At 42.4% G+C, this 22438-nt stretch overlaps 2 protein-coding genes across 3 annotated transcripts; both read left to right on the top strand.

The window, feature by feature from the left end:
- Positions 1-2674: 2674 nt before the first annotated feature.
- On the top strand, positions 2675-13914 carry LOC137131694 (potassium voltage-gated channel subfamily V member 2-like). The gene is made up of 2 exons (XM_067513314.1): positions 2675-3949; positions 10909-13914. Exons 1-2 carry the CDS (start codon positions 2687-2689, stop codon positions 11155-11157), a joined length of 1512 nt encoding a protein of 503 aa, XP_067369415.1. The 5' UTR covers positions 2675-2686; the 3' UTR covers positions 11158-13914.
- A 257-nt stretch (positions 13915-14171) lies between these two features.
- Positions 14172-21704, top strand: LOC137131695 (N-acetyllactosaminide beta-1,3-N-acetylglucosaminyltransferase 3-like). Of its 2 annotated transcripts, none has more exons than XM_067513316.1 (2): positions 14172-14313; positions 18644-21704. In XM_067513316.1, the coding sequence occupies exon 2, from the start codon at positions 18654-18656 to the stop codon at positions 19788-19790; it is 1137 nt and encodes a 378-aa protein (XP_067369417.1). In that variant the 5' UTR covers positions 14172-14313; positions 18644-18653; the 3' UTR covers positions 19791-21704. The 2 variants fall into 2 exon arrangements, with proteins under 2 accessions (XP_067369417.1, XP_067369416.1); XM_067513315.1 differs by lacking the exon at positions 14172-14313 and adding an exon at positions 14345-15471.
- The last annotated feature ends 734 nt before the right edge of the window (positions 21705-22438 follow it).

The raw sequence follows: 22438 nt of genomic DNA, 5'->3' as shown, positions 1-22438 counted from the left end.
AGACCAAAGTATGGCATAGGTGGTCGTGTGTCCAACATTTCTGTTTCATTGATGAAAAGTAAATTAGGGTTATTTTAGTGTCCAATTGTTTTGATGAGACACCCCAAAGAAAATCCTGATTAATTCACCACATTGTTAAATATATGAACTTCACAGCCACTGACTGTATTTTCATTTTCTACAGTACAAACGGGAGATAGTTATTAAAACCTCCAAATGTATGCATTTTTGAACTTTTCAAAACAATGTTCCACATGTATTACAGCAAAACAACGACCGTGAAGTAAAATGGAAAAGGTTTAAGTTAAGCTATTTGGCCTTTAGCACTCATTGCCACCTCAGTGTGATGTGGGAGTATGCCCTTCTGACCCTGTGAGGCCGTCCTGGAGGTGTGTCTGGCATTTATGAGGAGGGGGACTCATTGTCCAGTGAGGATGTGGGATCACAGCACAAACTAACCACAGTTTCAGTAGGATGGCGTCGTTGATGTGCGCAGCCCAGAAAAGCAGTGACTCCATCGGAAAGTGCTGGACAATAAAATGAGTTCCATTTACTGCCATCATATTGATGAAAATTTCGGAGGTTAATTTGTCAATTGGAATTTATCAAATGTTCAAATTAAGGATATAGTAGAACAAAGTACTACTATAGAATACAGAAGGTTTTAGTGTTGTATAAACATTTGTTTGTATACAGCTTATACTGTACATAGCAAATAGGGAACTTAGTGTTTCCAAAATTGTTGAATATAAAACACATTATAAAGTAAAGTCTGTAAGGTAAAACTTTGTTTGAGAAGACTAAATTTAAAACCATTAATTGTACCTGATTCTCCTGAGCATGGACTGTGACAGCTTGAGGGTCCCAAACCAAAAAATGTTCAGTAAATGCAAATGATTTTGAGCTACTACAGGGGCCTTGCCAAACACAGTTTTAAGTGGGTGACTTTTCATTTAAAATCAAGAAATAAAATATATAAGGGTGAACAGTGGTCAGAATCAGTGTAATATCATCACCTGCTTTGTGGTATTTTAAAGACCTGGTAGCAGCATTTTGTATTAGCTGAGGTCAGTGGTTACTTTGAATGATGACACTACAGTACTACGATAGAAGTCCACAGCTTTACTTTGACGCAGTGGTGCTTTGGGTAAATGCTTACACATAACATATTTGGACAGAATTCCCACCTGAACATGCTGAACATGTCCAGGGATTGCCAAAGTTGATAGTTGTCATCGCCCCAAATTTCTGTGCAAAGTGCAGGCCAATCTATAGTGTCAGTGTCAGTCTGTTGGAAAACTAGGACCAAAATAGCCAGGCATCAGTATTTCTGCCTTCTTTCTGCACATTTTACCACAGATCTCTCTTAATCGGAATAAGCTCAGCCAAGTTAATCTTTGCCTCCCTAGACCAACATTGTCATCATACCAACAAACTGAAATCTGACATCATGCGCAATAAAAAAACACAGGTGTTAAACTGACAGTGTACTTATAGGCTGGCATCTCTTTCCTCTTCTTTGTTTCAAAAACGGTTGCATAATTTGTAGATTATAAAAACTTGATAGTGATGCTCAAATACTTACCAGAGAAACATAATAGATTGTTTAAGGCTCTGGCAGATAGTGGGACATTTGACAGCTGTGCATTGATGACAGCTATGAAGGTGTGGTTCTGTCCATTCTTCAGTGTACAGACTGTTAGATGTGCAAACTCTGTGAGACATGTTTATAGCTTGAGAGTAAATCTGGTCAGGCTCTCTGGCTGGATAAGTAGGTTAACAGACTGCACGTGATTAAGCTGGAAGGAATCACCTTTGCATGATTTCTCAGATGTCTGGTCTGAAAGGGATCTGATGTTGTCGAAGAAGATTTTGGTTGTTTTTCTGCCTCTGCCTCTTAATTAATAAGTAGTGATATAAATCAAGGGTCATTATGAAATATTACACCCCGAGGATTTTTCATTTGCTTAACATTGCTAATGTCACTTTGGTACAGCATCAAATTTCTCAACAAATTTGATCCCCAGAAAATTAAATGCTAAACATGGTAGTGACCTTTAAGAGATTTTAGTAAATAGATTTTCAGAAAGTTTGACACAGATACTTACACAGGGACCTAAAACCTTTAGATGAAAGTCCAACTATGGGCAATTCAAACTTCCCCTTTTACAAAATAAGATCTGTGAGAACAATATCATCACGTGTAAAAAGACGAGAAAAAATGATTAGAAAAGAATGTTTCCAACTCAACATAAGGCCTCAGTTGGTGCTTTGTCTCGTCACTTCAGAATCCCTAAATAAACTTTTTTCCTAATCCCGCCACCCTCCCTGTATCTACAAATGCTTAAGGAAACTTGGAAGGGCACCAATGAGATTAAATTTGTGTAATCCCTACTGTTTGCCCTTGGACTACTTTGTTTAAGGAATCAAATGCTTAGGTGTTTTTGTTGTCACCGCAGTCTAAGAGAGGAATCCTCTGGAATCTCTGCCAGAACTGAGCCACAAAAACAGGAAGTGCTGCTATAAACCAGGATTTTAGCTCCTGCAGAACCAGAGCCATTCTTTTTTGATGATTCAGCAAGATAATATGTGACACTAGAAGTGTTTTGCTGGAGTGTTTCCTGCTTGTTACTCCTTTTTTTCTTTTTTCAACTGTACTGGGTTCCTGCTTTAAACCACAGCTGCAATGGCTTCTGACAATGCTCAGCTGCAGAGGTGTTTGCAAAACTGCCGCTCTACTATAAACTGTCTGTCAAAAGGTGTAGAGGACAACAAAACTTTCACGTGTTCTTTGGAGAAAAGAGTCAAAGCATGGAGCTCTCTGGATAATCTGGAAGGTCCTGGCACCAGAGCAGAATGTCCTGAAGGCAAGGAGAGACCTAAACAGCAGCAGAGCCTGATTGTTAATGTTGGTGGGAAAGTGTTTTATATCCCCAAACAGTGCGCCGCTAGATATCCTAACTCCCGGATAGGCTCTCTGGCTCTCTGCAGGGACCAAACAAAACTCCTCTCACTGTGTGACGATTACTCTGTAAGCAAGAACGAGTTCTTCTTTGACCGTGACCCTGCTTACTTCCACCACATCTGCCATTTTTATACAAGCGGAGTGCTGTGGGTCATACGAGAAATGTGCCCCATCAACTTTGAGGAGGAAATCCAATACTGGGGTCTGAGCCTTAAAGACACTCAGCTCTGCTGCTGGATGGTGTTTGAGGAGAAGGTGGATGAACTGAAAGACAACCTGAAGGTGGAACAAGAGCTTATGGCAGAGATTGATATGAACTATGAGGATGAACACTTCAAGGAGATGAGATTTGGGAATGTGCGGAAGACTCTGTGGAACATCGTGGAAAATCCGTACTCTTCAATTGTGGCAAAGGCTTTCACAGTGCTCTCTAACCTTTTTGTGCTCTTCTCCATCTTGGCAATGACTCTAAACACTGTGAAAGAACTTCAGATATATCAAATCAATGGCAAAACGCACATGGAATGGGTGGAAATTATCACCATCGTGTTCTTTACCTTTGAATATTTAATTCGCCTCGTCACCACTCCTGACATCACTTTGTTTTTGAAGAGTGGACTCAACTTTGTTGATATGGTGGCTGTCATGCCTTATTTTGTCCAGATTGTCTTTGAAGCCCTGACTGATTCAGATGATGTGAATGCACAGGAAGACCTCAGGACCATGGCTCGAGTCAGCAAGCTAAGTCATGTTCTCAAAGTGGTTAAGCTGCTGCGGATATTTCGGATTTTAAAACTGGCTCGTCACTCAACCGGCATGAGAGCGTTCGGGTTCACTTTGCGGCAGTGTTACCAGCAGGCCTCGTGCATTTTGCTTTTTATTGCCATGGGGATCTTCACTTTCTCTGCCCTCCTGCATTCTGCGGAGAGGGACACTGAGGGATCTCCGATCAGCAGCATCCCATACGCCTGGTGGTGGGCTGCAGTAAGTATCAGTACCTGAACTCAACTCCATGCTGCAACTTTTAGACATAAAGCTTTAATAAAGCTGATGCACGAACATCTGCATTCTTCCTTAATATACACCTGCTTTAGGTTTAATGAATGCGGCACTACTACATCTAAGAAAAGCTGTAAAAAAGTGATTTGTTTCTTTGTTTGAAATAATGAGAAACACAAAAATGTATTAAGTAGTGCTAACATAATGACAAAACAAATTATTTTACTGCCACCACTGCTTGTGGTGTGACTTTGTGGTACAATGAAAACGACTCCCTTTTTGTGAGTGGGAAGTCAGTGTGGTCTTTTTTTTTTTAAAGGAGCAAACACCGGATTCAGCACATGTCTGTTTGGGATGTTCCTTATTAACATAACAGAATGTTATCACACTACTCAACAGGGCATTATCAAGTACTTATAAGCCTGGTGGCTCAGTGGTAGAGGGTCGGCGCTGCCCAACCAAGGACCATCTTGGTGTTGCTCCAGAGCCCAGATAAAATGGGATGGTTACGGCAGGAAGTGCATCCGGCATAAAAACTCATGTCAAATCAATGTGCGGAGCATGTTCCGCTGTGTCGACCCCTGAAGGGACAAGCTGAAAACCGTTGATCTTTGACCAATGGTTCAGTAGTTAGCCAGACACATCTAGTGGCCTTAGTAACCATTACACCACAATTGCACCCGGACTGGCAGAATATGTTCCGGCTTCGATGCGGCCGCTGAACTGATCACCTTTTTTTTGCGGTTCTATTCCCTCAGGCATACTGTGTCATGTCTCTGAAGCATCCCAGAATCAGCTGTTTGCTCCGCCATGCTAAAAACACAATCCAAGTCTATATTCAATGCAAGCCACTTCTGAAAACAGTTCAACACACTCATCAAATAGTGCGTTCTTCCTTTTACCTAGACAAGGAAAATTTGCTACAGGGAGGAGATCAGGGTGAATGGGTGACACTAAAAACAGAGGACTTTTAAGTGGAGGACAGCAGTTTATTTCCCACTTTAAACCTACTACTGCTCAAAAAGTAAATTGCACCATAGCACATGATTGGAACCTACTGAATGTGCCAGATGGTAGAAGATCACTCACTCAACCATACATATGGCTGGATTAAAGCTAAAAAAGCAAACCCACTAAATGATGTAATTGTCTTCAGATCAGGTGCAGCACCAGGAGCAAGGATGGTAAACCACATCTCTCTATTTCTCACTTTTTCTTCATTGACAATGAAAATGCTGTAAACGCAATTATTCTGATGTCCTGGATCAAATTCTAGCCACATGAATTACCGAATAAGGTTTGAACCCTATTGTGTCCCACTTGCACTGGATTAGACCAACAGACCACAGATGGTTTCAGTGACCTTTGTCACCGACTTAAAGTCTCCACAGAGTTAAAATCCTGATGGTTCCCCACCTAGAGTTAAAACTGGAGAATTATTTTGAAAATCAGGAGAAAGGTCAGAGGAACAGATATAACATTTTCAAATGGGTTTCAAAAACCACTTGTCACACTCTGATGTGTATTTAATGTTTTGCGGACCCAGAAAGAGAGACGGAACCAGGCGATTAGGAGGGCGTGAATGTTTATTTAGGGGAAGGTACAGTGGATTGGGTCGGGGGAAAAGGGGAGCGCTGCCGGGAGGCGAAAGAAAGAAAGAAAGAAAGAAAACAAACACACACAGAGAGAGAGAGAGAGAGAGAGAGAGAATAGAAGGGCGGATGCTGTGACAGTACCCCCCCCTCAAGGGTCGCCTCTGGGTGACCGGCCAGGCTTTTCAGGGTGAGCCTGGTGGAAGGACCTGACAACCTTAGGATCCAAGATCCAAGCCCGGGGAACCCAGGAGCGTTCCTCCGGACCGTAACCTTCCCAGTCCACCAAATATTGGAGACCCCGGCCCCGGCGGCGAACGTCCAAGATGCGACGCACAGTGTAGGCGTGGTGATTGTCGATGAGCCGGGTGGGAGGCGGGGGGTCGGTCGGTGGGCACAAAGGACTGGAAGAGACTGGTTTTAACTGAGAGACGTGGAACACGGGATGCACTCTCATACTTCTGGGGAGTTTGAGCTGTACAGCGGATGGGTTAATTATTCTTACAACAGGGAAGGGGCCAATATATCTGGGGGCTAATTTACGAGATTCGATATGCAGAGGAATATTTTGAGTGGACAGATAGACAGTCTGACCTGGTGTATAGGTGGGGGCCGGGGTTCTCCGACGGTCGGCGAGGCGCTTGTTCCTTTGTGTCATCCGGAGGAGGGCTGCCCGGGCCTCTTTCCATAGCCTATGGCAACGGCGGATGTGTGCGTTGACCGACAGAACTGCGATCTCAGTCTCCTGATTTGGGAACATTGGCGGTTGGTACCCTAAAGAGCACATAAAGGGCGAGAGACCTGTGGCAGAGGAAGTGAGAGAGTTATGAGCATATTCAATCCATGGAATGAATGAACTCCAGGTGGCGGGGTTAGATGAGGTGACGCATCTGAGGGCGGTTTCAGGACTCTGGTTTGCACGCTCAGTCTGGCCATTGGATTGGGGGTGGAACCCGGAAGACAAACTGACGGTTGCCCCCAGAGCCTTACAGAAGGCCTTCCAAACCTGGGAGACAAACTGTGGGCCACGGTCCGAAACAATATCGCGAGGGATTCCATGGAGACGGAGAACATGCTGGGTGAGAAGCTCAGCTGTTTCAGTGGCTGTAGGTAATTTTGGCAGGGGGACAAAGTGGACAGCTTTGGAGAAGCGGTCGATGATGGTGAGGATAGTGGTATTTCCATGAGATGGTGGAAGTCCTGTGACGAAGTCCAGGGCAATATGTGACCATGGGCGACTGGGTATAGGAAGGGGTTGAAGGAGGCCATCCGGTGGTTTCTTGGGAGTTTTTCCCCGGGCACAGGTGGCGCAGGCCGCCACGAACTCCCGGGTGTCCTTAACCAGAGACGGCCACCAGAAGTGTCTCCGGAGGAGGTGTATGGAACGGTCTGCCCCAGGGTGACAGGAGAACTTGGAGCAGTGGGCCCACTGGAGGACCTGGGAACGAACCCGAGAAGGAATGAAAAGGAGACCAGGAGGTCCGGTGCCGGGATCGGGCTCCTGCTGCTGGGCCATGCGCACAGTTCGTTCGATTTCCCAGGTGAGGGCCCCCAGTACATATGACGGGTGGAGAATGGGTTTGGGATCATGGGGGGATGTCTCAGGGGCGTGGATGCGGGACAAAGCGTCGGGTTTGATGTTCTTAGACCCGGGGCGGTAGGTGAGGGAAAAATTGAAGCGGTCAAAGAAAAGGGACCATCGGGCTTGGCGGGAATTGAGTCGCTTGGCGGTCCTGAGATGAGCGAGGTTTTTATGGTCAGTCCAGATGATAAATGGTTGTGGCGCCCCCTCTAGCCAATGGCGCCACTCCTCCAGTGCCAGCTTAATTGCCAGGAGCTCACGATCACCCACAGAATAGTTCCTCTCGGCAGGGGACAACTGGCGTGAGAAGAAGGCGCAGGGCCGCAGCTTCTGGTCGCCCTCACTGCGTTGGGAAAGGACAGCACCCACGCCAACCTCTGAGGCATCCACCTCAACTACAAACTGGCGAGAGGTGTCGGGCTGAGACAGGATGGGAGGAGAGGTGAACTGCTCCTTAAGTTGGGTGAACGCTCCCTCGGCTTTCTCTGTCCAGCGGAATGGGGCAATGGGAGATGTTAGTTTTGTCAGGGGAGCGGCGATTGTGCTGTAGTTCTTGATGAATCTGCGATAGAAATTGGCGAAGCCTAGAAAGCGTTGCAACTGCTTCCTGGTCGCAGGTCTGGGCCATTCCGTGACTGCGCGTGTCTTCTCGGGGTCAGGCTTCACCTCTCCCTCACCAATAAGGAATCCTAGGAACGACACAGTGGAAACATGAAATTCACACTTCTCCGCCTTAACAAAGAGTCTGTTCTCCAGTAGCCTCTGTAATACCAGTCTAACATGTTGGTGATCGTGAAGATTGCGTGAAAAAATTAATATGTCGTCCAGGTAAACAAAAACAAACCGGTTGATGAAGTCACGGAGCACACTGTTGATCAGAGACTGAAAAACCGCTGGAGCATTAGTTAAACCAAAAGGCATTACCAAATACTCGAACTGGCCCAGTGGTGTGTTGAACGCTGTCTTCCACTCATCCCCCTCGCGGATTCGGACCAGATGCTAGGCGTTACAGAGATCCAGCTTGGTGAAGATGGTTGCACCCTGTAAGGACTCAAAAGCAGAGTTAAGCAGGGGGAGAGGGTATTTGTTCTTAACCGTAATGTTGTTTAACCCCCGGTAATCTATACATGGGCGGAGAGTCTTATCCTTCTTACTGACAAAGAAAAAACCCGCAGCGACAGGGGAGGAAGATGGAAGGATGAGACCGGCTTGTAGGGACTCCCTGATGTATTTCTCCATGGCCTCCCTTTCGGGGCGAGAGAGGTTGTACAGGCGACCGGTGGGTAACGGTGCCCCAGGCTGGAGATCAATAGCACAGTCAAATGGGCGGTGGGGAGGGAGTGACAGGGCTTGCTCTTTATTGAAGACTGGGGCGAGGTCATGATAGGCTGGGGGAATGAGGGACATATCCGGTGTGGGGGAAGTGTCCACGGGAGGAGAGTGGCGACCAGGGAATGGTGCTGAAAGGAGACAAGAGTTGTGGCAAGGGATTCCCCAGCCAATTATTTTATTGGAGAACCAATCAATGTGGGGATTATGTTTCCTTAGCCAGGAGTAGCCCAGAACCAGGGGATTGTCAGGCGAATGCATAAGAAAAAAGGACATGTCTTCTTGATGGTTGCCAGAAACTAACAAGTGTAGAGGGGCTGTTTTGTGTGAAATCTCCGTTACCACTGATCCATCAAGGGTTCTGACCTTCAAAGGCTGATCCAGGGGAATAAGGGGAAGAGACCACTGTTTGGCTAGGGAGGCATCTAGTAGACTATGCTCTGCCTCAGAGTCTACCAGTGCCAATAGGGGGAGGGAGACTGACTGGTAAGAGAGGGTTGTGGACACTGTTAGCCGGGTTTGGGGGTTGTCGGGGAAAACGGCTCCGCTCATCAGGGCCCCCAGTCTCCCTGACGAGCTCCCCCTTTTGGCCATGAGGGACACTGTGCAATGAAATGTCTGGTGGAACCACAGTAAATGCACTCACCAGCCTGAAGCCGGCGTTGTCGCTCCGTGGGCGAAAGACGTGCACGAGCCAGTTCCATGGGTTCCGCAGGGAGCTCAGAAGAGGCTGAAGCACTGGATACCGGAGAAACAAGACTCTTAAGGGGGGGAGTGCGCAGGCCCTGGGGAACAGATGCTGGTATCTCTCCTCTCTCTCTCCGCCGCTCACGGATGCGGTTGTCCAGACGGATAGCTAGCTCAATAAGCTCGTCCAGGGAGTTGGGAGGATCCCGGTGTGTCAGCTCATCCTTCACCGGGTCGGACAGTCCGTGGCGAAAAACAGTCCGCAGAGCGGCGTCGTCCCATTGGGCCTCCGTAGCGAGCACCCGGAACTCCACCGAGAAATCCGCCACACTACGAAAGCCCTGGCGGAGAGAGAGAAGCCTGTCGGCTGCGTTATTCGAACGCGCCGGGTGATCAAAAATTTTTCTTAATTCCTCGACAAATGTGTGGAAAGGAATCAGAAACGAGTTACCCAGCTTTGCCTCCGCCCACTCGAGAGCTCGTCCTCGGAGCAGCCCGACAACATAGGCGACCTTCGCGGCATCTGAGGCGTAGGTTTGGGGCTGCTGGGCAAAGACCAGACGACACTGGAGGAGGAAGCCCCGACACTTATCCAGGTCGCCGGAGAAGGGCTCGGGGGGAGGCACGTATGACTCGCGGACCGCGGGAGCGGTAGGCGGCGGCGGTGGAGCAGGCTCGGCGGAAGAGGCCGACATGGAGCACTGAACCCTAAGTGTGTCCGTCACCTGTGAGAGCTGCTGGGAATTCCGGTCCAAGGCCTCCTCGATCCGCCGCATCGGATGGTCATGCTGGGCCAGGAGAGCCCCCTGACTGGAGACCGCGTGCTGCAGGTGGCTCGCGTCTGCTGGGTCCATTTAGCTGGCCAAATCGTTCTGTCACACTCTGATGTGTATTTAATGTTTTGCGGACCCAGAAAGAGAGACGGAACCAGGCGATTAGGAGGGCGTGAATGTTTATTTAGGGGAAGGTACAGTGGATTGGGTCGGGGGAAAAGGGGAGCGCTGCCGGGAGGCGATATCCGGAGAACGGAGAGGCTGGTCCGAGGAGCTTGATGCCTTGTGCGGGGGGGAGTGATTGGGCGGCGAGTCACAGGTGGAGGATGAATGGTGACCGCGGGAGAAGGAGCCGTGGAGACGGAGAGCCGAGGGGGTCGCTGAACACAGCAGGGCGGCCGGAGGACCTGAGGGCAGGGAGACAAAGAGCAGGTTAGCTGTTGCAAACTAACGGGTTTTACCAAGAGCCTAATGTACACGAGTACCAAGGAGGTTACTGCGACGATTTGGCAACTTGTGGCGTGGAGGAGACCGGTATATGAACTGCTGTCATCAGGATGAGTGATTGCTTGCAGGTGTGGCCGCCGCTGCAGTCCAGGTGCTCTGGGAGAAAGAAAACAAACAGGGAGAGAGAGAGAGAGAGAGAGAGAGAGCAGGAGGGAAGGGGAGGATAGAAGGGCGGATGCCGTGACACCACTGACATTAATTGTCCCCCCTTGCACTGCAAAATAAAAAATTATTGTTTAAAACTTTCCAATTATGCTAATTTAGCAGCGTTTTGTTAGTAGCAAAAAAGAAAAAGAGAAGAGAAGTTCGGATTACTCGGCTTGGTGCAATAGACTCAGCAACCAACCATTCAGCTCTTCCCCTTCCTTAACTTCTGAAATTTCTGAAACTAAATAAAATAGATTTTGAGCTAATTCATAAAAACATTTTATATGAAAACTAATGTTAATTACACTAATCATTCTTCTCTCTTAGGTCAGCATCTCAACTGTGGGATATGGCGATGTGGTTCCTGCAACTATCCTTGGCCGCATTGTGGCCTTTGGCTGCATCTCATTTGGTATCATTCTGAATGGCATGCCGATCTCTTTCCTCTTTAACAAATTCTCTGATTACTACGCCAAGCTAAAGGCCCAGGAGTACAACACTACCTTAGTGCAGCGGCGCTTTCTACTTAAGAAGCGCCTCAGAAAAACACTGGACATGTGTTTCCATCCCTCCTAAGAAGAAATTAGTTCAAACAACCCACACTGAGTGTCTCTTCAGTGATATGGAGATTTCTAGAAGTGTCTTAACAGTGAATTTGTTGTTTGTTAATTTTTAAAACAGAGTGTTAATGCAAGTCAGCGTGAACACAGGCAACAAAAATGCCACTTTATTTTAAGTGGTTGTGGGTGAAAACAAATGAGAGGAGCTTTGAGCGGGGGCCTGGGGGTGGGGCAGCAAAGAGGAAACAGAAAGGGACAGTAGAAAGGAGCTGTAAAAGCACTAAGTGGTTTAGCCCTGGTGTTTGCATTTTCTACAGTAGTACACCATCACAAATAATCAGTTAATCAGGAACAGAGTCCCATGTTTGTAAGTTTTATCTACACTGATTATTAAACCAACTTGAATCTAAGTGCCTACAAATAAATAGAAACACTTCACTGAACTCAATGTGATATAAATAGCCTGATAACTTTCCATTTGATGTGCGAGTATTATTGTTTTTGCAAAGCAGCATAGGCGGAGTGACGACTTTTTCAAAGAATTTGCTTTCAAGCTGCCCCGAGTTGACTTTCAAAACCCAAAAGTTTGCTTATCAAAACATTCACACAACACAGTCTTAAGATTAATGTTAAGCTAATATTTAAAAAAAGGAATCTTCCTTATAGAAGATATAAGGAAGATTCCTTTTTTTATATATTTATATTCCTATCTACTCATATCTGTGTTTACAGGAAGAAAATTACCTTATCTTTTTGTATTACAGTACAGGCATATTATGACCATTTCTATTTTATTTCTAATTATTTCATTATTTAATGCTATCTACAAGGGCATGCGTTTTTTTTTAACATTGGTAGGGACACAACAGAGCCACCCCACTCCCCGCCACACACACACACACACACACACACACACACACACACACACACACACACACACACACATACAAACACTACCACCCTAGATTCTTATTTTAAATCAACATAGATACCACTTAAAACCGCCTTTTTTCCCCGCAGAAAATACTTTCTGTTCACTCTTCAATAATCTAAACAGGGAAACTGTACATGTCTCACAGCTGCCCCACACAGACCAACCCATAGCTTCTATAGACAGAATTTCTCCACCAGAAGGTTGAGCTTGAAGTTGAGAACGAAGATTTGATATTTTGAGTAGATGTCACGTGACTACGCTGCATGATGGCAGTAAATGGGATTGAGTGGTTTCAGCAGAATGGTGCCATGATGGATTTCAAGCAATCTACTCTGATGTGTAATTTTAGTTTGTAAACCCAAAAATACACTTCCTCCCAGTGACATATGAATATGACCTTAATAACACACAGTACAGACTCTCAAAGGACCTTAGCATCGATTGTTCCAATTTTTAACTCTTACAGGCTTCAGGCCAATTGGGGGCAGCTGTAGCTCAGTTGGTAAAGGCAGTCATCCACGGACCACCAGGTCAGTGGTTCGATCCCGGCCCTGGCTATATGTGTCTCTGAGTGTCTCTGGGCAAGACATTGAACCCCTAATAGCCCATTCCCCTCCCTTGTGCCGGTCCAAGCCTGGTAGAAATTGGGGAGGGTTGCATCAGGAAGGTGTAAAAACTGTGCCAAATCAACATGTGAATTTGTTGTTTGTGGACAATGATCTGCTGTGGTGACCCTGAACTCATGGGATAAACCCAAAGGACCCACCCCCACCCCAACTTAATTGTTTGAATCTGGCAATGGGCTTTTTTGGCTTCCAACTCCACACTGATGTCCCAGAGATATGTGACTATTTCAGGAGTGAGTCCACTTCCCTTCCCTTCCCTTCCTTATATTTTAGCGTGTGTCACTGTAAAATCTAGAGTGGTTATCTGAGTTTCTGAGGGCTTTGTCTTTTTTTTAAATAAAACAATATGTAAACAACAACAACAAAAAAAAAAACAAGGTCCAAATGAAATTCATTTGAGCTTTTGTTACTGCACCTCTTTTTTTATCACAAATTTTAAACATGAAATTAAAATTAGCAAAACACGGATTTGATACTTAACGTCATGTCATTCTTCATATAGACTGTACGCTCTGCACAAGCCAACTAAAGCGTATGCCAAACTCTGTGAGTCACTGGGAAGTTACCTCTCCCTTCAGGAAAACACAAAGTATCTGTTCTTCACACTGAGCAGCTGACAGCTGTTCTGTTTGGCCAGCTGTCCAAAGCTGTTCAATGCAAGCTTTATGCATAAATGGTATACACTAATTTATCTTACATATGTATCTGGTCGAAAAATAGAATTTCCTCTTTCATCTGACATTTTGAGTTCTCCTTTTACACAGCCTAGAATATATTTTGTCTCCCTGTTAAATGTGATAATGTGCTTTTCAAATTATTATTATTTTTTTATGTACAAGTTGTAGTAAAAAAAACACCAATTATGCACTTAGCATATTTTGCCTGACTTACTTTGTTCCTCAACGACTGTGGTGGAAAAAAACTGTCACAGGAATGTAGATCAAATCCTACAGCTGGTGGGTTTCACATGTGAGGGGAGCAGTGGAAGAAATGTTGCAGTAAGAATATACACAGTGAGAAAAATACTAGTAAAGTATAAGTAAAAGTTCAGTGCATTCAATTTTTTTACTTGAGTAAAATAATTATCAGTAAAATGTACCATAACATGAGTCATTTATATGAATGCATAAAAACTTAAATGATGCACTGAAATATAAAGCATCTGCACTATTTTATCTTGTTTCTTTTTAGTTGGTTACTGCATTATAATTGGTTTATGGAATCCTATTTATTAAATGTAGTAGAAAATAAAACTTAGGGCTACCTCAAAATGTACCTGAGTACATGAGTAAATGAGTAAATGTACTGCACCAATTTCCACCTGTTATGCATGTAGTACCCTATAAACTGGGTTGCGTCAGGAAGGGCATCCCGCGTAAAAACTGCGCCAAACCCACCCTGAACTCACGGGATAATAGAAAAATAGAAAATAGAAAATAGAAAAAAACAAACAAAAAACTTGCAGTATTACATTATATTCCCCTGTCTGGTGGGACTCTGCACAGTAACCAGGCACCGCCCAGCAGGCTGCAAACAGAGGATACGTGCTCAAGTCATTATTGAGCTTTTTTATCTCACAGTAGCAGAACAGTCGACCTGTCTCCTTCCACCGGTAAGTGCACACACACACACACACACACACACACACACACCTGTATATGAAATATTTGTTAGATTTTTTGCGTTTGTTTCCGTTTTGAAATAAAGGAGAGTTTGGGGGTCATTTTTGTTGTCGTTTGAAACCAAAATCGATTGATCGATCGGTCTCATCTAATTGGCTTGCTTGATTGAACAGTAAACACATCAGCACAAGACGCATGAAATCGATCACACGGGGAAAAAAAAACTGATCATGACTAACATCAAGATAAAAAAGATTGTGTTCATGGGCTGTTTCGTCTTTTGAAAGCGTTTATTTTATTTATTTATTCCTTTTTATGCAGAGAGCACATCGGTCCCGTTTCTGACTTAAATCTACAGTGAAATATTCCACCCGATCTTTTAACGTACTTCCTATAGACTGGCAGCAACAGCGTATGAGGCAACGTGTTCTTGACCACAGGAAAATGAATCTGCAAACATGAGCATATTTTATGACCATCTGCCAATGGAAGACTATATTAGGCCATTACTGCATTAGCTATACATTTGCTTGTTCAAAAGTAATGAAACGTTTAAAGGAAATGTTGGTTTAGCCTCTGAATGTATTTTTAACCTGTAATCCCTATTTTTCAATGTTGGTAGAAAATGGAAACGTGTTAGTGACAACAAAATACACGAATCAATAAATAGTATGCTCTCCTTATGTATGTTGCTCACAATTATCTAAAATGTCGATCCAAGAATTTAATTAAAAAGAAAAGACCCACCATCTTCTGTTTGTCTCATATTACCTTTCAGGAGCCTGCTCTTTTGGTTAATTGTGAGATTAAACATTAATAAGAACCGGTTATTGTTTCCAGTCTTGTATAACCAGACATAGACACTAACAACAGAAGGAATCACATGAATACAGAACTGACAGTCGACTTAATATACTGTATTATAAGTACTGGGAAAGTTTCTCGAGAAAATGCTGAACTATATTATGATCTATATACTGAGAGCTGACTGGAAACAAAAAAACAACCCGGCTGTGGTACCTCAGGAGAATATTAAAAAGTGAAAGTAAAAAGATCACAGACTAATAGAAACGCAGTCTTGAAGGGACTGCTGCTTGACATTGAGGCTTATTGCGGAAAACAGAATTCATGCAGGAAGCCACGATAAGGTGCAGTAAGTTAATGCTAACATTATGGACCTTTGAGGTCAGAGGCCAGATATCAAGTAATACTTACGATCAGATCAGCATATTCAAATGCACTGTTTATACGAAGATGCAGCAGATAGTGTATTGTATAATTATTTCCTCTGCTACTGTTACTGATTTTAGCATATTGTAGCTGGTCAAGAGGGAGCAAATTAAATGGTTTTATAATCTTGGTTGTTCAATCTGTCTTCATAAAATGAAAACTGATAATATTCACAAGCACTGTAAACAAAACTTTAGGTTCCTCAACCCATGTGTGTAAATTGGTTTTATTACCCAAGATAAAGTGTAAAACTGAATGTTTGAAAAGCAGGAACAAGCACAATTTGGCATTTTCAGTAAAAATGGCTCATATTCATTGATGTATCTGTTTGAATCAGCCAGCAGTTTTATTGCAGTTATGGCACGCTAAATTTCCACAGAGCGAGAAAAGGGTGAGGCTCTCATTTTACACTAAGTAAGTGACATCAGCACATGCAACATATTCCACCCATTCTGAGGAGACGTGACAGGACTCCCTTTGTTGCCAGAATCATTCCCTGTATGTGTGAGGATTTTGAAGACAGATGCCAGGCCACCTCATGCCTGCTCTGAGTCTGCTTGTTTTTAAGAACAGTACATTCATAGTGCCGAGCAGACCCACGGAGGGTTTTTATAGACTCCACTGCAGGCTTTAGTTTGTGGACACACTGTATTTTTAAACTGAAGCCAAATACAAAAGACTATGTCTTTTTAAAAACATCCACCTGGGGATTTTTTTTATTATAGCTCACAATTTTCAGTTGATCTAATCTCTCCTCAACAGTCGATGCTCTAAATGTGCTAAAAAGTAGGTTCTTATTGTTCAACTGTCAGAAGAAACAAAGGCAAGCTTCCACGTCTTCAGCAAATCTTTTAAGTGATGATAGGCATTAAGCCTCGCAGTGGGGCAGACATCAGGAGGACCACTTTTAAACTTCCGGCATCTATTTTTGTCTTAACTACGGTCCTCAGATTATAAACATCTCAGTGGGTTTTACACTTTCACTTTCAGGCACAGCGAGAAAAGGGAACAATAAAGAAACCTAATACAGAAATGTCACAGGGGATTAGTGTGAACAGCACTTAAGCTCTGATGAATCTAAACAGACCACGGACTTTACATTTAAACACACTCTGCCTTGGTAGGTTAGGACCCATGTAGTAATTACATTCCTAATATGCATGTTCTGCCTAAGACCTACAAACTGTAACTGCAGAGAGGACTAACATTTATGTTTCAACAGGTCCCTTTTGTTTATTGAATCATTAAAAAACAGACAGAAAACAAGGGAAAGGGAGCTGGATGGCATGAAACAAATAATCCCCTTGGTGGGAACTTAACTCTGGGGTTGTGTGTCATTTGTTGTCATACACAGACAGTGTACTGAGATTTACTGCAGTGTTTTGTGGAGGGACCTCTATGACCTGCAAGAGGAGGGTCACTGGACCGATGGGGGCTTGTTCATTCTTTCTTGGCTTCAGATATACTTGTCAAGTATGACTCATTTTATTAGATGCTGATACTGTAGGTTGATTTGAAAAGTATAATAATTTCCAGTAATAGTTTAGTAGAAAATTTTCCAAAGTTTGGGTGACGTAATACGGTGGTTCACACCTTCACCTTGTCATCTTTATTTAATTAATAATTAGATTGCAACACTTCCTCTTGTTTTGTGTGTCCATGTGTCCGTTTCCTCTCGTTGGTACAGAGGGATTGTTGTGTCTTTTCAAACTTTGTTGTCATTATTTTCTTTCTCGTTTGTGCTGCAACAATATACTTTTCAAGTCTTATGTTTATTCATTGTTTGGCTGAATTTGTTGTTTTTATTTATGTGTTTCCTTATATATGGTGTTTGGATTTGTTTTGTGTAGCAAACTGTATGACTCTACACATTTCTTTACAAAGTTAAACATTCAGTTTCATCCTTTCTGTTATATATTAACACAAGTTAAATGTTCAGTGGATGTTATCATCACGTGTGAAGTCTTAATATTTACAGTTTTAACAAAAGCACATTTCACCAATACAGCCACAAATTTCCACATAATTTTTCAGTTTTATAACAACCTCTTTCATATGAGCCTGTTAAAGCAGCTCATATATTAGATGATCTAATCAATACGGTAAGAAAACATTCCTTCAATAAGTGAGATAACAAACAAGCTGATTTTTGTTTGTATTTCAAAATCTACTCCAAAAAGAAGTGTGTTAACTAGAGCATTTGCTTCCAAGCAGGGAACCTGCAGGAAACAGTGCAGGTGATCACTTTGAAGGACTCGAAAGACATGGGAAACAAAAGGATAAGTGACAAGAACTCGCTAAATAGAGTCCTGAGCACATTGCATGAAGGTTGATTTGCATTGATGGCATTACTTTGTTCTTTGTGTGAACTCTAAACTCTAGCTAAACGTACAAAAGGTTGAACAACATTTAGAGCTTTTGTAGCTGTGTGAACTCTAAACTCTCAACTCAACCTTTAGAGCAGGATCAATCTGATTGACCACCCTTAGTCAACTACTCCGTCAAGTCTCTCTTTTGCTGATTAAATTCACCATAACCATTCACCTGTGAGCTGCCTTTTGCCTCTTAAACTTGCCTTACAGTTTTTGCCATGACATAAGTCACCGACTATTTTCACTGATCATTGACATGTTCTGTTTAGTAATGACAGGGTTGTATGTGCATGATTTTTTCCCCCTTCAGACTAGTAGGAAACATTTGAAGGTCCCGGATGTGACACTAATGCCACCTTCACACTTTTAACTGAAAGCTTCAACTTGCTTTGTTAAACCGTTTCATTTAAATACACAAGAACACATTTCAAACAATTACTTTATTTCAGCCACACTTGTCTGTTATATTTTGTTATATTCTGACTTATGTGTCACAAAACAAAGACACTGTACAAAAAAACAATAGCCGTCAGTTTACTGTGCAGCTATTGTTTGACGGGACAAATCTCTGTTAAATTGTATAATTATGACAGGTGCTTCAACAGCATCCTTCACTTTATTGTACCTAAGTAATTAATATCTGATTAACCAAATCTGTTATTTTATGCCTGACTGAGCAGTGCTGATAAGAAAAGTCTATTTTGTTTTATCACTGCAGTGTTTCAAGGATGAGGACACGCATCAGATTTGTCTTGCTGGCAGGAGGTTTGAGTCTTTTGCTCCTCCATCTCTATAATGATTTAATTGACCACAAATCAGTTCCCCTCCATGTAGACCTGAGACTGGATCATGGAAAAATACATCAACCCACAAAAAAGAACTCCCATGTTTTCACCTGGCCAAGATGTCAAAAAAATGAATCTGCTGCCAACATCACACATTTCAGCTCTCTTCCCAGTCAGATACAAGACTTTCTCTACTATCGACACTGTCGCCATTTTCCCATGCTGCTCGATGTTCCTGACAAATGTGGAGGAGCTGATCAATCTGCAGAAGTCTTCCTTCTACTGGTCATCAAAAGCTCCCCTTTGAACTACGACCGCCGAGAGGTGCTGCGTAAAACTTGGGCCAAAGAGAGGCTACAAAATGGCGTGTGGATCCGAAGGCTCTTCATTTCAGGGACAATGAAATCTGGCCATGAGAAAGAGCGACTGAACAACCTGCTCAAGCTGGAGCAACATGAGTACAATGACATCCTCCAGTGGGACTTCAGGGACTCATTCTACAACCTCACCTTGAAGCAGATACTCTTCCTGGAATGGATGGAAAAAAACTGTCCAAAGGCTCGGTTCCTGCTGAACGGTGATGATGATGTATTTGCCCAAACAGGTAACATGGTCCAGTATCTGCAAAGTCTCAGGAAAAATGATGGAAGCAAGCACCTCTTTACTGGTCACCTGATCCAAAATGTGGGGCCCATTCGATCGTCCGGGAGCAAATATTTTATTCCAGTTCAGGTACAGGAGTCAGACTTATACCCTCCCTACTGTGGCGGTGGAGGCTTCCTCCTGTCTGGCTACACAGCTCTGGTCATATACAATATGTCCAAGTCAGTCATCATTCTTCCCATTGATGATGTTTACCTGGGAATGTGTTTAGCCAAAGCAGGACTAAGTCCCACTTCACATATGGGTGTAAAAACTGCAGGACTCCACATTCCCTCCAACAAATTAGACGGATATGACCCTTGCTTTTATAAAGACATTTTGCTGGTTCACAGATTCCTTCCAGCTCAAATGTATCTTATGTGGCATGCAACACACGAGGCCAGTCTGAAGTGTGTTCTCCAACAGAAAACGCTTTAGCAGCATCCAGGTGATGATGAAGCTTGGTGACATTTTGCTCACAGGTTGGGATTGCAGGTTTGCACCATGGGGAACAGTTTGAATTGTTTTTTCACTAGGGTTCAAAAGCAGGCTTCAGTCATCCAGTGGAACATGTTATAAAATGCTTCAACAAATGTGGACAACAGAGTCTGCCAGACATAAACAGGCAGTGAGACATGTAGTAACTGGAACAAAGAGGCTGACAACGTGCATCACTGAGAAATTATTACTACACTGTTAAATATTATGCTGTATGCTTACAGTAAATGACTGCTTACTTGTTGCTTTACTTTCACAGTATGCACAGTATTTATGTGTGTAAATTGATAGCTCTGCACTGTGAATTCACAGGAGGTTTGACATTAAATTACTGTGAATTAACAGTGTGCTACTGTGAAAATACTGCATTATGTTGTGATTGTACAATACATTTACCAAAAGTTACTGTGATATGAGAGTATGCTGTTTTAAGATTACTGTATTTAAATGTGATTTGACAGTAAAGTAGGTTTTATGACATTGCTGTGAGGTCACAGTATGCAATTGTGGAATGATAGTAGATACTGTAAAAGTGATGCAATTTAGTATCCAGTAATTTATTGTAAATTTACAGCTACAATTACAGTGTAATATTGCACATTTTACTTTTGGTTTAGAATCTAATGTAGTGTTACAAAACAAATTACTACAATAACAGCATCGATTGTACTAATTTATTTTGCCAACAGGACAGTACAAGTTGCTGCAGTCAATGTATATAAACCTGAAACAGGGTTGTGTAAGACTCACTGTAGGGAAATAGATTATTGAGCCTGACATTCTGATTGGACAAATCAATAAACTGTAGTACATATAATCAACTATAAGACAAAACATTTGGACATTTCTTTAACTTCCTTGAGCTTTTTAAAATACTGATGACAATTGTCATATGTAGAACAACATATTTCGGTGGCTTTTCCAAACAGACTGACATTAACACGCATTTCCTCCAACAACTGGCAACTATTTATGGCACTTTTAACATGGAAAAACCAAGTGTTAGGTTATGAGTGTTCCTCCACTCCCTATCTGATTGCCAATTGTGTCAATGAGTTTTCTGACTTGCTGATTCATGTGTCCATGTTGTCTCTTTGACTTTGATGCCATCTGTGGGATGCCCCACAAAAAAAAAGACCAAGAGCAAGGTTGTTAGTTTTCAACAAGAAATAAAGGAGGATTGATTTCGCAATAAAAATTCGTAATGCGTAAAGCACAATTAAAGCCTGTAAAGTTGAAATAATGTAATTTATTGTGAAATATAACTGTCAAATGTTGACAGAAATCACGGAAATAATTTACAGTATATGCATTTTTTATTTTATTAGTTGTGAGTGTATAACTAATGACTAACTCCATCCGGCAGATATGGACCATTATTATCCCATTCTGCACACAGTGCAAAATGGCCTTTTACTTAACTGGTTGTACTCCATTTACTGTTTAAGAAATAGCAATAAAATGTATTTAGGTTATCTATTGCTAGAGCTAAACGAACAGTGGATTTCCATGGTTTAGAAACAAGAATGAAATACAGTCCTATCAAAATGTTTTTATTAGAAAGTCCAGTTCAGGGTATCACATCCACTGTGTAATATTTCTCCACTATGTTGAACCTGTTCATGCACAGTTGAATGTTTGGTGATGGACACTAAATGAGTTTTTTCAAAAAGTACCAAAATCATCTATTTGCCATGGTTATCGCTGGAAACCGCCAATTTTTTTAGAGGCAGGAGGAGGCAGAATATGTGTAATCAGCTAAATTTACTGTGTACTACCTAGTGTGCAGTTTGTGAAAAGTGGTTTCTTGCATTTGTTAAAAGTGACACACAGTGTATATCAGTTGCTTCCTTTTATGTGTAAAATGTTTGTTGTGTGTATCATGTCATATTTTTTATGACCGCGGTCAGACCAGATTATAATTGCCAACTAAATTACACTGATAATCAGAATCAATCTGAGAAAATGTTTTTAATAAACCTGACTGCTGCACGTTATACAGTGGCAATCTAAGCCCTATATAAATATAGTTTATACATAATATCTCAGGATTTTGTAGACTATTGACATAATGTCAATTAATATGCTTACGTCCATATTTACTCTTCTTTTTTGTGCCTTATGAACAGGGGTATTTTGATTGCTTTTAGAATTGGAACAAAATGATTTTATATACAACAAGAAATTATTTATATATTGTCAAATAAAATCCTTAGTAAAACATTATGTGAGCATTATACTTATAATGCACACATAACTTACCTTTATAACTGAAATATAGTTGTTTGCTATCTTTTTAATTAAAAATCAATGTAATATTTTTAATCAGTTTTTTTCATGCTGCTAATAAATGATTGTATGTTGTTATTTTATTGTTAAAAAAGACTTAAGATTAAATTGTTTATTTTATGTACAAATGCATTCATTCATTGAGTGAATCGTGTCTACTTTCTCATATAGGCTATACACAGCATGCAGTCTTTCCACACATCCAGCTGGATATATTCAGTTATTGCAAAGTGTTTTTCCACTCAATAGCTAATAGGCCATAGGCCTTAGATTAGCCTATATAATAAATACATACTTTT

Source organism: Channa argus, chromosome 8 (genome assembly GCF_033026475.1).
Source record: "Channa argus isolate prfri chromosome 8, Channa argus male v1.0, whole genome shotgun sequence".
In the NCBI taxonomy this organism is placed as follows: domain Eukaryota; kingdom Metazoa; phylum Chordata; class Actinopteri; order Anabantiformes; family Channidae; genus Channa; species Channa argus.
This window is presented reverse-complemented; position numbering and strand designations above follow the sequence as displayed.

Bases quoted from the DNA above. Each gene is read 5' to 3' on its own strand.
- LOC137131694 (XM_067513314.1), top strand. From the start codon at position 2,687: ATGGCTTCTGACAATGCTCAGCTGCAGAGGTGTTTGCAAAACTGCCGC. The intron at 3,950-10,908 runs GTAAGTATCAGT...CTTCTCTCTTAG, and splicing joins ACGCCTGGTGGTGGGCTGCA to GTCAGCATCTCAACTGTGGG.
- LOC137131695 (XM_067513315.1), top strand. From the start codon at position 15,452: ATGCAGGAAGCCACGATAAG. The intron at 15,472-18,643 runs GTGCAGTAAGTT...TTATCACTGCAG, and splicing joins ATGCAGGAAGCCACGATAAG to TGTTTCAAGGATGAGGACAC.